The sequence below is a fragment of the Amblyomma mixtum genome, chromosome 4, assembly GCF_055824585.1.
Source record: "Amblyomma mixtum isolate Tamu chromosome 4, ASM5582458v1, whole genome shotgun sequence".
Classification (NCBI taxonomy): domain Eukaryota; kingdom Metazoa; phylum Arthropoda; class Arachnida; order Ixodida; family Ixodidae; genus Amblyomma; species Amblyomma mixtum.
The window spans coordinates 160,589,281-160,605,947 of record NC_143015.1 but is presented as its reverse complement, the minus strand read 5'-3'; the positions used below and the strand labels follow the sequence as shown (position 1 = coordinate 160,605,947).

General features: G+C 47.0%; 1 protein-coding gene across 1 annotated transcript; it reads left to right on the top strand.

The window, feature by feature from the left end:
• Positions 1–723: 723 nt before the first annotated feature.
• On the top strand, positions 724–12,673 carry LOC149349023 (solute carrier family 60 member 2-like). The gene is made up of 5 exons (XM_089585975.1): positions 724–797; positions 6,144–6,240; positions 7,313–7,439; positions 8,856–9,014; positions 11,607–12,673. Exons 1-5 carry the CDS (start codon positions 724–726, stop codon positions 12,671–12,673), a joined length of 1,524 nt encoding a protein of 507 aa, XP_089442101.1.
• Positions 12,674–16,667: the final 3,994 nt, after the last annotated feature.

The following is a 16,667-nucleotide window of genomic DNA, read 5'->3' as shown; positions in this document are numbered from 1 at the left end:
CGAAGCGCTAGCGCACCTCATTCGCATTTGGCCTAACTATTGCTAACGAACTTTATCCTAACTAACTATATCATACCAAACTATACCCTACCAAACCTAACCATACCATACCCTACCCTACCATACCATATTATACCATATCATACCATACCAAAGCATACCATACCATATCATGCCAAACCATACCATGTTATACCATAACATGTCATACTGTACCAAACCATACCATATCATACCATACCAAACCTAACCATGCCATACCATATCATACCAAAGCATACCATACCCTACGATACCCTATCATATCATACAATAGCATATCATACCAAACTATGCCGTACCAAACCTAACCATACCATAGCCTTCTATACCATATAATTCCATACCATACATACCAAACCTAGCCATACCATACCATTTTTGGCTCTTTGTGTTTGTTGCTTTTGGGGCAGTGGTTTGTGGCGGTCTTCTTATTCCGACATCGTTCCGAAGCCTTCACCATTTCGTTACAAAATGAGTTCAGTGTTTTTTGTTTTTATTATTATTCGCCCCGCACAGCTGTTCGCACTGCCGACGGCCTCGATAACATCCGTAGCTGAGAGTGCACACCGTTCTAGCCTCTCCAGTTGTTGTGGCTAGTGTTAACCCTTGGAGCCCGTGCCCTGTGGAGAATAAGGCCATGACGAGCTTCGTTGTCTTGCGTGCAATATGAGGAATCAAAAGATGAGTGGGGATGTATCACGTAGACATTTCGCCGAGGTGCGCTACCAGCCACAGCCAGCTCCTGTCGTCCAAAGGTGAGCAATGTTTGTCATCCTTTGTACGCCCTACCAACTCCCTTTGGATTTTTACACACATCTAAGCCATGTATGTATCGGGTTTTAAAGATAATTTAGTCGTGGTTCAGCAGCCAAACAAGGTTTACTGACGAGGCTGTGAATTCTCATCCAACGCCACGTGGTTAACGTTTCCTTTTTTTTGCAAATTTTATTTGTTGTGTCAGTTTATTCGATTAGTCTTCGCTACGCATTGTGGTTTCAAGGGATATTAAAGGGGAATTCTAAGTCAGGCTACAAGAATATGTTCGCGTCACATGATAGCAAATATACAGACAGAGTGAAGGAGGGAGGGGAAAGCCTCAGGATGCTTGCGATGTTGTTTGTCATAAGTCATTTGTATCGAAAACAAGGCCTTAATAAGCCAAATACTGAAGTAACTGTGAAGTACACATGGTGCCACCACGTGGAGAGCAGTATAACTGCAGAAATTGTCGTACCCGTCAGTGGGCAATAACCGTCGAAGTACGAGGAAAGCCGTGCAGCGAGCGTAGCCGAAAATTCGAAGCGTCTCGTAATTAAAACAGTGCAAAATAGATGACGGAGAGAAAGTATAGACTCGCCCCGCCGCGGTGGCTCAGTGGTTACGGCGCTCGGCTGCTGACCTGAAAGACGCAGGTTCGATCCCGGCCGCGGCGGCTGAATTTCGATGAAGGCGAAATTCTAGAGGCCCGTGTGCTGTGCGATGTCAGTGCACGTTAAATAATCCCAGGTGGTCGAAATTTCCGGAGCCCTTCACTACGGCGTCCCTCATAGCCTGAGTTGCTTTGGGACGTTAAAACCAGTAAACCAAACCAAACCAGGAAGGATAGACTCAAACAAAAGCGCTGAATCTTTCGCCTCCGATTATTTCGATGGGATGGATTAACAAGCATGCCTTGTATGAATGTTGAGAAATAAAAATTGAATCAATCAATCAATCAATCAATCAATTGCGTCCTCCAGCTACGTTTGGCCGTTTTACACAGCCAGTTCAGAACCACAAGCTCTAAATTGTGTTTGCTTGAAGGCCGGTAAAGCGGTTCTGGTCTCATTCCAGAATCAGCTACTTTGTGCAGGCTTCGGGTGTTACGAAATCATAAAGCGTTTGCAGCATGCTGCGGTAGCCCTGTAGGCCGAAGTACGACGACAGGCTACAGAATGCCCGCCTTGCGTGTGGTGTTCGGAATTCGGCAACTACGAATCGGACGTCGGCGGCGCATTTTCTCGTCTTGCCGACGGCTCCGTTCTCTATTGGCTGAGTGAGTCCTCTTGGTAAAATTTTTTTGGGGACCAGAATCGGCTTCTGTCTGAGGGCTCTCGTCCACAGTTGCTATAAGGGTTTTCTACCCTGTCAGTAAAACGGTATCGCAAGCTTCCTTTGCAATGTGCTTTCCTGGCACAAGCCTTCCTGCGCGCTTCCAGAGATTCATTGCTATCGCCGGCAGCGCCACTATAGGCACCTTTCCACGCGCACTTGCAACACGAAAGCATTAGCCGGTCACAGCAGCTATTCAACTGTCATTGGTCGCCAAGATCTAGGCTTTAACTATAGTCGGATACAACTTAAGAAGCCAGCGGCTTTTCCCCGTCAAAGAACCCCCCTCCAGCTAATGGCGTCGGCCGATTCTCGTGACCCTGCTAGTGTCACAAAGCAGGGAGTGGTGAATAAAAGGTGATAGTCCCCTCCCTCCATAGTCGGGGACAGACCCCTCTCTCCATTGTGGCACCGCTCCCGGCATTGTCACCCTAGCAGGGACATGAGAATTGGCCGACGCCATTGGCTAGAAGGGACCCTTTCACGGGGAAAAGCCGCTGCCTTCTTAAGTAGTATCCTACTATAGGGGATAGTACCTAGATCTTTCAAAAAAAATTTCAAGCAGTTGCCTCAGCTCAGGGGTTCAATGGCCCAGCTGCCGGTTGTTAATGTTGCCCGGGTTGGTCTGCTCAGCGCGAACCATGGATGCTCGGCGTGGCCGCGTCGAATGACGTCTTCCTTCGTACGGAGGGGCGGGAAAGGCCTCAGTTGAAGCTGCCTTGCCTCAGTGGCAGGTGCTTCAGCCCGCAGTCGGAGAAAGAAAAAATGAGGTCGTAAGGCGTATTAAGCAGCTCGAAAAATACCCTGGTTCCTGTCTTTTGCGCATGTCAAGATGTCTAAAATTAGTAACTAACTTCCCGCGTTCAGAGCCTTCAAAGTACGATAAATCTGTCATGTCGCTTCTTCGCCTAGCTGAAATCACAGGGAGTTCTGGTATCATTATCATCATGACATATATCGTGGAAACGCGTCCGACGCGTCATTTAACTTATAGAATCAGCCCGAAAACATTCTTTCCGTTGGTAATGACTTCACCTTGTCTCCATTACACACTAAACCCTAATGTAATAAAGAGCGAATAAGCCGTCTTCTAGCCGACTTCATTTATTTATTTATTTATTTATTTATTTATTTATTTATTTGTTTGTTTGTTTGTTTGTTTATTTATTTATTTATTTATTTATTTATTTAGTTATTTATTTATTTATTTTATTGGGGTTTAAGTCCCAAAGCAACTCAGGCTATGAGGGACGCCGTAGTGAAGGGCTCCGTAAATTTCGGCCACCTGGGGATCTTTAACGTCCACTGACATCGCACAGTACACGAGCCTCTGGAATTTCACCTTCATCGAAATTCGACCGCCGCGGCTGGTATCGAACCCGCATCTTTCGGGTCAGCAGCCGAGCGCCGTAACCACTGAGCCACCGCGAAGGGGCCACTCCCTTTACGGAGCAGGCTATGCTGCCCAAGCCCGGGCTAGATTTCAGGTACTAAAAATACGGAATAATTATGTTGGCAACGGAATCAAATTTCTTGTTCATAACATGCGAAGTTCTAGCAGTTATGAAGATTTCAAACGAGGTTGAAACCGCGGCTACAATATTCGCAAAACTCAAGACCTCCGGTGCCGCGTTTAAACGCTTCATCCCGTTGCTAACTGCATCGAAGTATTATGCTTTAAAGTGGGAATATGCCTCCGTTGCCGAGGCTCAGCATTACGTATATTTGGCGATCGAAATCTGCTCCGGAGCATGGGCAGCATATCCTACCATTAAAAGCCATAAAAGGGAGTGTCCTTGAGGACAGCTTACTCCCATTTTAATTACTCCCATATAGGCCTATTGGTATTTAGAGTTTTCCAACGTACAGCCTTTGTCAAAAGTTTGGAACCCAGGGGGCTCGCTTCTGAGCCCCACTGTGTGGTTCGTGACGCATCTCCAGCGCTCCAAATTTCCTCTGGGTAAGAAGCTTTCTGGTTCTACCTCCTTCAATGTGTAGCACTTCCCAGAATGCTTCAGGAGTCCCACTGGAAGGCTAAGAAGTAAACCCCCTGGGCTCTAAACTTTTGACAAAGACTGTATGTTCTAAACACTGCGCATATAGAACGAAGAAATTCGGTCAGCAAAGGATCAAGCTGTATATCCCGTAAAGGTGCAGTGAAAAGGAATCTGAACTCGTCTTTTTGCCGCGGGAACTCGATCCACACGTTCCGAGCATTCTTAGAAACTGCGGCTTATTGCCCTGTGTGGCCGATTTCCCTAATTAAATCGAATTAACGTCTGACTCCCGCCTTTCTTTTTTTAGTTCTCCCCGTACGGTGGGCGGATTCGACCAACGCGGGGAGTGCCTTTCAGACAGCTCCGTGGAGGCTTTGCTTTCGGTTTATTTTGTTTTTTTTTTTATTTTTCCGTGAATAAATAGTTTCATTCCCAGATAATATAGCCGCGAAATAAGCCCGCAGAAATAAAAATACGCGCGGACTATTTGCTACTACGGATTACTACGTATTACTCCGCCGATGGCAGAGCGGCAAGCCGCCATGGGACTGGGTGAAAGGCGCTCCACTCGTTGGTCGACTCCACCCACCGCACGGGGAGAATTAAAAAAAAAAGGCTGTAGCCGGACGTTAATTCGATTTAATTAGGGAAATCGATCACACAGGGCACTAAGTCGAAGTTTCTAAGAATGCTCGGAACGTGTAGATTGAGTTCCCGCGGCAAAAAGACGAGTTAAGATTTCTCTTCACTGCACCTTTAATAGAACTCCTCTCGAAACATCTGACGCGAAAATACGTACAGCCGTGAGCAATACGAAAGAGAACAAACATGTACAAAAAAAAAGAGAATTTTCTTGTTATTTCTCCACAAAATGTCAGAAAGACCTTTTCATATTATACAGCAACTGAAAAACTAGATAGAAAACAGAACGAAATGTGCTTGTCATGCAGAATTATGGAGTAATCAGCCAATTAATGCCCAAAATTTGTTTCCCCTTATGATTGTACACTCTGTGGGACATCTTCCTTTTGAGTAGCTTGTTGAAGAGAACTGTGAATATTAACAATGCTTGCGGGTCGGCTACGATCCCCACATTCGAGGACTGCCACGACGGTTATTCCAGACCCTTTTAGTGCGAAATTACTAGTTCCCTAGCAATCCTGAAAAAGCTGATGAATTTCTGAAGCCTAGATCTTTGACCTTTGGCCCTTGACCTTTCACCGCGGACCTTTGGCCCTCTAGTTGAAATGCCTCGTACACGGTGTGGCTAAGCAAGTGCTTTCGAACGTCAGGCTCGGTTTACTGGCGTTAAAACTCTGTAATTTTTTTTTATATGTGGTATTCAACGTTCGCATGAAACCACGGTTACTTGGCGCTCTCTAGACGGCCGGTTTGCAAACTGTAATGTCCGTGTGGACAATTGGGTCACAGTAGTGTCAGCCAGAACTGTGATGTAGCGCATTATTCCAAAGAATCAGCTTCAATGATAACGTTCTTTTATATTCAATAAACGGAAGCTCAAGTACTGACTTTTTTTAATCGAGTCTTTGTCTCAAACTCACGAAGATGCAAGCTGATCACTTACTCATAACGCTCTCTCTCTCCAAGTTCGATATGAAAAACCAGCAACGCTAGAGGTACAATCAAGAATAAGTAAAAACCTGAAAAGATTTTGGGCATGTAACCTACTGTAAATAAACAGAAATTTTTATTCAAAAATCACATGTAAAAATTCACTCCTACTAATATTTGCGTTAATGCAAGCAGTGTGCAGTAGTGTAGACGTGTGAATATAATTTTCTTTTCAAAGAAAGAAAGCACCTCCGTGAACACAGGCTTCTCCTAAATATTGAAACAGGTCACGAGTATGCCATCAAAAGGCGTCGTTTTGCGGCAGTTAAACTCGGTGAAAAGGCACGCTGTTAACATAAGAATATCCTCGAAAACAATCAAAGGAGGATTTTATTTGCATCTCTTGTCAAACACGCCTACCTCGTTTCTTCTCTTGCGCAGTGAACAAGTCGTTTCTTCGAGGACGCGATCTCCCCGTGCCGAGCTGTGGCTCAACGTAGGTCGAACATGCAACCTTAGTCTCGGAAATTTTGGAATGGTGAGTACTCCACACATTTTTTACATTGAAACTTAAAGGGAGTCTTTTAAATTTTGCTGCTACATTTACACCTGTACGTTAGCTGACGCATAAGTGTCAAGTCTAAGGCTGTTTACTAGACAGGTTATTCGTCCACTGCGCCGCTATCGGTCACAGATAAAAGTGAGCCTCTAGAACACAGAAATGCCACGCGACAACAGGGGTTACCTACTATGGACAACAAAAGTTTGCGGGAAGCAAGTGGACGGGAAAAAAACCGAAATACGGTGCACTCACGTAATCCGGTTGCGTGAAATGTGTCAAGCTATTAGGAGACGTGCTTGCTATATCCCCTAATAACAATACCACACGACCATCGGTCGCGAAACAGATCTACAATAATTTCTTTTCCGAGAACACGCGTCGTGTACAATTGGTTGTCGTTAGCACATTGTCAGGATATCGGGGATGGGAGTCCGGCATTGTTCAAACGAGAAAAACGTCTTATAATAGCATTTTTCAAAAGCATGGTCCCGAATTGAAGCCACTTTGCATATATTTCACTCGTAAGTTCCACATTTCGCCACCACATCGTCTTTTGTGAACTTTATGTCACGATAATATTAGAAGCATACGGCCATTGATTGAAAAAAAGACGTGCTAAACGCTAAGCTACGGCTTAGCTTGGCTTAAGTTCAACGAGAGTCAAACGCCAAAACGAGCCTTTTACACGCCCAACTGGACACAGCGTCTACGGCACCCCTACCGGCCAGACGCGGCGGGTGTGTGGCTCTCCCATTAGTATTGAAGAAACGTAGCTGGTTGGGCCAGTTGGTGCATGGTAAGTGGAAAACCAGCGAATAGGACGCGTTCACAAGGAGAAGTACACAGGACAACGCTTCCAGCGTTGTCCTGTGTACTTGACTGTGTACTGGACAAGCGTTGTCCAGCGTTGCCCTGTGTACTTTCTCCTCCTTGTGAACGCGTCATATTCGCTGGTTTTCTGCTCTCCCTTTAGGCCCCTGCGGCGCGGGAACTGCCTCTGCACTATACTCTTTACTGTACTATAATATGTACGCTTTTGCTGACGCAGGGTTTAGTGGAGGCTTTGACTGGCGTTGGCTTGCTGGACCTTGGAGAGGTCTACAACACCAGCTTATCCTCCATCTCGCAGCTGATCACCACTCGTTGCGTTGGTGGTCTGCTTGGAGCCCTCATCGGTGGGTATACCTAAGTCCTCTCAAACCGGGAAACTGCAGCGCTCACTATGCCATGCAAGTTTCGAGCACGTCCAGAGGCATGGTCCCATTTTTCGTGGCGTCCTCAGTCAGCGGTGCGCTTTGCGCATGCGAAAAGATGGTTCCGTCTGTCTTCTCTCTCTTAGGTCACCCCTCGCAGGTTCTATCACACTGGTGTTATGCCGTCTATGGCTCGGTGCAGGCTTTTACAATGCGGCACTTATTCCTCATTGTCATGATCGACAGCCCTGCTTGTGACATGTGTGGCTGCGAATAGACAACAGAACCATACCCAACAATTGTGGACAAAACCATTTTTGAACGAAAAACCATTATATATGAACGCAATTTTTTATGTAATGCAAGATTTCATTATGATATCTTGATCAATATATCCGCAGATCTTCCAACGGCAGTCTTGCATTTTTTTTCTATTAACGTTGTTGCTATCATCAAAAGCGTTCCCCATTGGTTTTCTATGGAAGTCTTAGCTGTTTTGATGCGACCGATGGAAACATTTCAAAATAATTATTTTGTTATATATCAGAAGAATGGACCATTGCCTTCAAATTTTCTCTAGAAGTATATTATAATTTTCCAATTTTTGCAATTTTTGTCGAGAATGTTGGACATGGCTTACCACGATTCAGCTGTGCATTAGTCTAACTCGACCCTCGCCCTACGAAGAACAGTCAAATCCCCGGTCTTTGATCACAGCGATCGCCATCCTTGAAGGCATAAAAAGTGTTGTTTCTATTCTTAAGGGCATCGTGTTTGTGCGTTAGAGTGTGGCTTGGAAGCACGAATGCGCATACATGATGCAATTGCTCTTCACACCCTTCTCTCATTTTCCTCTTTTCCTTTCCACCAGTGCATGGCAGCCAACCGGAGCACACCACTGGTTAACCGCCTTCCTTACCGCTCTCTCTGGCGCTCCACGTTTTGCAAGACATTCCTAACGAGAAACTAAAACCTCAGCGCGTAGTCGTTCACGCTCCTGCACATGCTTCAGTAAAGTGCGATGAAGATATAAAACAATCAGTTCAAAAAATTCTAAACCTACTCGATGTCCCACACAAACTCAATTGGAGCCCGCTCCATCGTTGTAGTTTACTCTAGAAGCGAAGGTATGTCGTTCGTAATTCAAGAAATATGCTAATTTCTACATTGAGATGCATTCGGTTCGATGACAGTTTCTCGGGCTAGCGTATGACTGGCAAGGTCTCTGTTTGCAGACTGTCAGTATACGTCAATATGAGCAGCAGTTCCCGAAGCATGCTGAAAGAAAAATTTATTGGCGTGTGTATGTTTGTTATTTCCATTACGTTCGCTCCTCGCCAGAGAGTATTCCACAAAACCTTGCACTATATTTATTGTACGTGTACGGCTCTTGCGCAGGGGGAAAGCTATACGACACGTACAACACCCAGGTCGTATCCATCCTGGTCACGGCGCTGAGCTGCTTCGTAGCGCTTATGATTCCACTTAGTGGAAGCCTAGTGCTGGTGCATGTCATGATGTTCTTCACCGGACTTAGTCTACGAGCCTTTGGCACGGGTGAGTCGGGCGATTTCCTCTTCCTGTCGGGGCGCTCCTCACTGTGCCCATCGGTACGTAGAATAAAAAAGCGGCATTAGTTATTACGAAACGAAGGGACTGAGAATCGTTACTCATTACGCGTTCCCTTTAGGATTTATCTAATCAGCCTGATTGAGGAAGGATTTCGGTTTGGTGTGGGAGCTTCCGAACTATAGCTTATCAGCGTCGAGGTGAAGTGGCAGAATATTGAAATGGGGGGGGGGGGGGGGGGGGGGGGGGACGTACCATACAGCTTGCTCAAGAGACCCAGAATGAAGAAAAGGCCAAGACCTACTTTGCCGTTGTTTTTAAACAGCATTAAAGCAGGAATTCTTCCTCTGAGGTTTGCGCTTATGGCGAAGTGCTTATTAAAAAAAAATAAGTTAAAGTTCATTGCCGTCGTGTGGGCGCACCAGTATTATAAATTTTCTTGAATTTAGTCTTTGCTCCGGCCGTGCTTTGTACTGTTTCGTTTTTGTTTACGACTCATTTCGTCATCTCCCATTTGTCACTGCTTCCTTTGACATCGATCCTGAGGAATGACGTCACACTTTCGAAGGGATAAACACGTCCATGAAGCCGCGTACATCCATAAATGCCTCCCACAGATATGCCGCAGTTCCAGACTGGCGAGGACGTCTGAGAATGACTGAGCCCGACGATGAGTTTCACATACCTGACAAACATACTCAGTACTGCTTGCATCTTGGGAGCAGAATTGTGGTGTGGTTGGCAAACAATTGGAGGATCGTGACCTCTGTGACGCGGCCGGACTGGGCGTGGCTCCATTAGTGTGGTTAGCTATGGCGCCGCGTCCAAACCGGTGACCCCTTTTATTGTAAACTCTCATGAAATAAAATAAAATAAACAAAAAAATTGGAGAGGAAGCCCGCACCCAACCAGAGGTTATCGCAGGCGATCCAATGAAACATAAAAGAAAAGGGGCCAACGCCCAAGAGAAAATTTAAGAAAAACCAATTACAAAAGAGGAAAAAAAAAGAGGCACAAATGATGAAAACAAGACGCCCCTGAAGGATTAAGAAGTACGAAATGAACACAAAACAGGGATGGGTCCAGCGTGCCCAGATTCTTCAGACAGGCTCGCAGGCGGCCAGGAGGAGGGAAGGTGGGGGGGATCTGTAAGAAGGAAGAAGAGACAGGAAAAGAAAGCGAGGAGAAAAAAACAAAAAACGAACAAACAGAAGATACTGGGCTTAAGAAAGCAGAAGGGGTACATAAAAAAGGGGAAATAGAAAAGAGGATCAAGTAAATGACAAAAAGGCATGTAATAACGCAAGGAAATAGAACGAGCGAAAAGTAAAAAAAAAAAATCAAACACAATTAAAACATGAAAATATAACAGCTAGAGAAACGAAAAGGAATGGCAGAAAATGAAAATAAACATGAAAAACGAAAAGCAAAAAAAAACAAAGACTGTATGTACACGCAAAGCCAGCAAATATCAAAGTCCACATACCGTCCACATGCCCGTGAGGCAGGGGCAGGGCCACGGCCCACCAATATTGGCCATATGGTGCCCCCGACCACATGAGACATGGGGAGGCACAGAAATGGCAGGGAGGTCTACGAGCCATCAGGGCGGGAATAAACACGAGAGACAGGTGAAAGAAGGGAAGAAACGCGAACAGCAACGCGAATAAGCAACGCACGAGACCGAGGGGAACCTAGTAGAGAGGGGAAGTCATGAGGGGAAAGAAAGTGCGGATAGCCGGGAAGCCGTGCTGCTATGTCTGCGGTGAGAGGACAGGCACGCAGGTAATGAAGAACATCCCCCACAGCTGCCCCGCACGGACAAGAAGGCGAAGGAAGGAGGGCAAAACGATGGAAGTACGAGGGGAAACGACCATGGCCGGTTAGGAGAGGGACAAGAGATCGGGGTGGAGGGAAAGAGAGCGGGAGGCGGTTAATAGAGGGGACAAAAACAGCCAGGAGGGTGTCAGAATGGTCCGCGGCCCAGGTGTCTGACCTGCCGTTGCGGTCGTCCTCCTGACTGAAGTGACGGCGTAATGAAGCTAAGCCGAAATTGGATATTACAAAATAAAGTCCTCATCGAGGCAACGCTAAACGCACCATATTTGAAAACCGGAATTCTTAAAACTTTCTGACAGCTTATGCAGAGATTCCAAGATTTCGTATTTGCAACGCTGACATTGAATATGGCAGATTAGTGTCCTGTAAAGCTCTGCACATTTCAAGCCAGGATGGCGCTCGAAATTAGCTTCGCTTTATCGAGCTTCATTAGCGCGGGAAACTCTCTTGCAGTGTCCTTGTAGTTGGTACCTACACTCGTTCAGACAGACGCACGACCTGGAAGAATAGACGTTACTTTCAGTTTGTTGCTGTTTTGCAGCGTGCATTGTTCACAGCGGTCCCATTCCTGCTATGGATATAGGCAGCAGTAGTTTCTACATGCCGTTTCGGCATGCCGGTCTAAAGCAAAAGTTCAATAAGCTTTGGGTTTAGACTCGATTTTTTTAGTGACTAAGCGTGACTAAATCTTCCATGCTAGCGTATTGACTTTTTTTCTCCTCTTGTTCTCCTTGACCTCAGGCTCGAACGTGTGGATCTTGAAGATGTGGACCAAGAACTCTAGTCCTGCGCTACAAGTTCTTCATTTGGCCTCCGGTGTGGGTTGCCTTGCCGCTCCCATAATAGCGAGGCCATTCTTGTCTACGCAAGCCACCACCGCCAGCACGAATGCAACTATGCAGATCCCCAATGCCAAATGGAATGGCACAGACGACTTGCCCATAGGGCCTCTGGAATACCTCAATGCAACGGTCTTTGACGACGCTCCAACCGATAGCACAATTTACTATGCGTTTGGAATTGCTAGCGGCTTTCTCTTCCTCGTAGTAGCTTCTATGGCCACCTTATACTTCATCGACAACACCAGCTTCAAGACGCGGAGAACAAATGCCGTGAACGGCGTTCCGAAGAGTACAGAGGAGTCAGCTGGATACATACGCTTCGCTCGGATACTGTTAGCACTGCAGTCCGCCTATATCTGCGTGTATGTCGCCCTGGAGTGTACAATGGCACAGATGTTGACGGCGTTCGCCGTCAAGTGCGACCTGCACTTCCCCAAGCCTCTGGCCTCTCGTCTTGTGGCCGTTTACTTCGGTTGTTTCGCCGCGAGTCGCCTGACTGCTGCTCTTGTCACTGTCAAGGTGTCCGCCTTCTCCGTGTTGGTCGCGTCGCACACCCTTCTCATCGCAACAGCTGCTGTCCTATTGGCGTGGGGTTCCAGCAGCGCGGCAGCTTTGTGGGCCAGCAGTGCCTTAGTCGCTATTGCTGAGGGTCCTCTTGCGCCAGCAGTGACGGCCTGGGTAGGGAAGCAAATCAACATCAGCAACAAGATGATGTCGATACCGATGGTCGCTGGAGTGCTTGGATCTCTGTCGCCTCCTCTTCTGGTGGGCCGGTTCTTGGACAGCAGGCCCAACGTTTTCTTGTATCATTTTTTCACTGCCGTTATGCTGTCGCTAGTCTTTTTTTTAAGCATGTGCTTGTATGTGCGAAGGAAACCTTTATTCTATGAGAAAGAGGAGCTAAGCGCGAAGGTCAGTTGTGAAAATCCTGACCAAACGCCTTCTGTGCAAGCAGAGGAGCTTTGATAAGATAATTTTTCCTCAATAAAATATAGCCGACGATTGCATTCCTTTCTAATGCGAAATTTGAGCGCAGCAGCTGTTCCAGCTTTTCGATAGATTGGGGCAAAGAATTCGAGCAAGACAGGTATGTACAATTACAGACAACTTATAATTTTTCACACATATTCCTTCTTGAATAAACACTCCACTAACAGTTCTTGATTGTCATGAAGAAAGCTTTGTGGTCGGAAAAATAGACGGATATATGCTCGACTTGCTGCACCAATGTCTGGTTCTCAAAGACGAGGTCTATGCAAGTATTTCGCGAGGTTGTCACAGCCGTGGGAGGCGTGCGAGAGGCATGGGACGTTCTCCAGCATAAGTGGTCAGAAATTCCTGTTTGTCTTTATATCTGCCTTAAAGTACCCACCTACCCTAAAACCTTGGCAGGTGGCAGTTAATGGTTGATCGCGAGAGTTCGCTTGCCGTTGTCAGCGCTAACGCATGGATCCCACATCTCTCTCTCTCATCACCCCATGTACCTATAAGCGCGGTTCAGGCGTCCACTGTCCTAGGGAGCCAGTTATGTGCATCTCCTTTCCATAAAATGATCAGAGTGTAAAACGTTGTCAGCGCCAACGCCAATGAACGCAATGAACGTCGACGGCTATAGCCTCAGCGCCACGTTTCTGGCGAAACGTTGTCAACACCAACGCATGCAGCGCACATCTGTCACTATCGCCACGTAGCTTAAAGCACGATTAAGGTGTCTACTGTTCCAAGAAGGTAGTTATGCGCTTTTCTTCTTTTCCTTTGCTTTCCAAGCTTCCGCTCCATTGGTTTCGCAGCTTATAGCGCGACTAAGGTGTCCACAGCTGGTTACAACGGACAACGGCGACGGCGACTCCACAAAACGCAGAAACGGGCGCCAAAGAGCTGCTGTCTAAAAGGTCAGATTATTTCGTCAATAAAACAGGCGACCAACGAAGGTTGTTGCTCATAAGGCGGGTGCTGCTGAAAATTTGTTTTTGTTGTTATTTGGTATAGACGAATTTTGGTATACACGGTATTTGGTAGGAAGCGACACCGTCGGAGAATTTCGGCCCTCAGACGAAGTTATAGAGACGACGTCGGTGCACATTTCCATTACCCCGCAGTAGGAGAATGTGAATAGCATGCTATAAATGACTTGCATCTGACGTCATGGCTGCTATGAAGTGGACCACACATATCTTTTCCTGTATGCTTCCAAAGTGCTGGTAGCGATACACTTAGTGAATGCAGTGAATGCATATTTTCGCCTCCTTCCTGGCTCTCCAATATGTCGGTCGTTGAAACGTCGGTGGTAAGTGTGTTGTGAAGAACCAGAAAGCTTAGTTAGCTTAGGTCGCCCGGCTACCGAGCCAGAGGCAGCTGTTATCCCGGGCGCGTTTCGATCGAAGCGATATGCATGGCGACCGTGTACTTTTCTAGGTCAGCATAGGTGAGTTAAACCGGTGCGATCGTAGTTAATCTAGAGCTCTCCTCTACTGCGTCCCTTATAGTTGATGTGTTGCTTAGGGGCTGTCAAATCAGTATACCAGCGCCAATCTTTTGAAGCATGAAGGAAGATCACAGCCAGTGAACTTCCATCATCTGTATACGTCTATATTTTGGCTTCGTGAACTATCCACTTAACTGAGCAAGCGCAAATCATAAGCGACAATGAAAATCGATGAAAATGGACAGAGGGAGTTAGAAGTGCTGCACACTCGCCCCTCTCGAAATCTGCACTGGTATAGCTCTCCACAGTAACGCTATTGGAACAGACAGGCATATATTTCTTTGGTTTTTTTTGCCCATTTTTTGCGGTAACTCTGGAGATCCATAGAAAATTCAGGTCACTGTCATGGCTCAAATTAACGGCTCGGCGGAAAACACAATAGGACCGGAGACAAAAATGATATGGAGCGGTGGCCAGTCAGGAGATGAGAGTGTTCCGCTATTCCAGCGTAGCATAAAAGTGGTTCATTCGAAAATTTATTTGTCGAGCCACTAACAATAATATTAACGATTTGATTTGACATATTACGGGCCAGTGTGCCAATATTTTTTTGGCGGCTTGAGGCTACACAAAACCCAGAGTTGAGTTTCCCAACACGCAATATTCGTTCCTGAGCTGGAAAATTTCGTTAGTTAGCCTCTTGTTGTGAAACTTGTTGCAAGAAGATTTTTGTCGACGCTTTTATGATAAAGCGAATGAGTGTGTTTCATTAATGAAGGGCTGTGTCTTCCGGACTGGCGCAGCTGTTGTTTTAGGCTGGCGCAACCTATCCTTGTTAACTTGAAACTGCTACTGGTCGAAATGAAGCGAAAATAAAGTAATTTACAGTAATTCAAAGACCCTGTACTTGTAATTATGCGGCGTATAGAATCTGGAAGTACATATTTATGAGGCGTGGTGTTCTCTACGCCGTGTGCACAAGGAGAAGCATTGATAATGAAGCTATCACAATAATTGCCAATAGTTGGAAGGTACCGTAGCGAAACGTATGCGACAATGGATTCTCACGCGATATGTTTATGCGTATTTGCACAAATGTGCACAAACATGCATGCAAAAAAGAAAGAAAAACGACAGCCTATTCGCACAGTTAATCAAATGCGAAGTAGGAGCGCGAGCAACACACGTCAGCTCCGTCACGCACTTTTGACTAGTCTTTTGGTTGGTTTGGTTGGTTTATGGGGTTTAACGTCCCAAAACGACTAAGGCTATGAGGGATGCCGTAGTGAAGGGCTCCGGAAATTTCGACCACCTGGGGTTCTTTAACGTGCACTGACATCCCTCAGTACACGGGCCTCTAGAATTGCTCCTCCAAAGAAATTCAATCGCCGCGGCCGGGATCTAACCCGCGTCTTTCGGGCCAGCAGCCGAGCACCATAACCACTGAGCCACCGCGGCGGCTTGACTAGTCTTTTGGTTTTCAGAAGTGTCGCTTCACCACGGATTTCACTTTACTTCAACGCGTTGTCAGCTGGAAAACGAAACAGCCGCTGGCCTTGTTCAGTGAAACCTGTGTACTGGAAAGCACTACATCCGTTCATAAATTGCCCATATCTGAGTGCAGGCGAGAAGCGAGCGACTGCATTCCACGTAACACAGACACTGTAAGCAGCCGAGGCGTATTGGCTGCTTACAGTGTCTGCCGCAGCGACTGCCGCTGCATCCCGGCTGCGGCAGTTACGTTTTAGTTGATTGGCAGTTATAGTGGTCATTACCAGCATTTAGCCGCTGTGTGTCTGCCTGAAGAACTTGTTGAGGTATTAGCCGGGGTCGCAGCGGAGCACCAGAGAGAGACGACCAGCGTGGCAGGCTTCTAGTTCCGAACTCCCCGTGCCGGGCGTCGCGCCCAGCACGCGCTGTTCATCTTTATTTTTCTCTAGCGCGGGAACTCCGATCTCAGCGCCAGCGCCGCCGGGCGCTACAGGGCCCCCCGCCTAGACGGAACGTCGGAATGTGCGCTCGGTAAAAGAAAAGAGAGTAGAAATGTCCAGTAAGTTCATGTCAGGAGCCGGGAAGAGCTGTCGGGTGGAGTGCGCGGGCTCAGGTGGACGAGCCTAGCTGCTGCGCAATGGGCGAATGATGCAGGGTGTCCAGCTGACAATGGACATCGGGGCAGGAGAGGCCATGATTGGGCCGGCACCGACTGTAGTGCTGCCCGCTGGCACAAGTGTCATCAGTGTCGGAACGTTGCAGCAGATGCCGATGGGAATCTGACGCGCCGAGTACACGATCACAAGCACAGGAGCGGGCGAAACAGCTCCATGGACTGAATGCAGCTGTGCTGCGACAGCAGCAGCTGTAACAGTATTTGGCACAGGTGTGACTGTTGACACAACGGTGAGAGCCGTGACGATGGTGGAGGAAGTTGCGGGGCTCATTGTCAGGTGCTTGGGTGAAGCGGGATCGACAGTCTGGAGCGGTTGGCCAGGGATGATGCGCGTGCGAGCATGGTCGGCTGTAGGTGGCTGCAAAAAG

What these genes read in the sequence shown, in the direction of transcription:
- LOC149349023 (XM_089585975.1), top strand. Translation starts at nt 724, where the DNA reads ATGAGTGGGGATGTATCACGTAGACATTTCGCCGAGGTGCGCTACCAG. An exon ending in GTCTCGGAAATTTTGGAATG is followed by an intron (nt 6,241 to 7,312) that starts GTGAGTACTCCA and finishes TTGCTGACGCAG; the next exon opens with GGTTTAGTGGAGGCTTTGAC. An exon ending in TCTACGAGCCTTTGGCACGG is followed by an intron (nt 9,015 to 11,606) that starts GTGAGTCGGGCG and finishes CCTTGACCTCAG; the next exon opens with GCTCGAACGTGTGGATCTTG.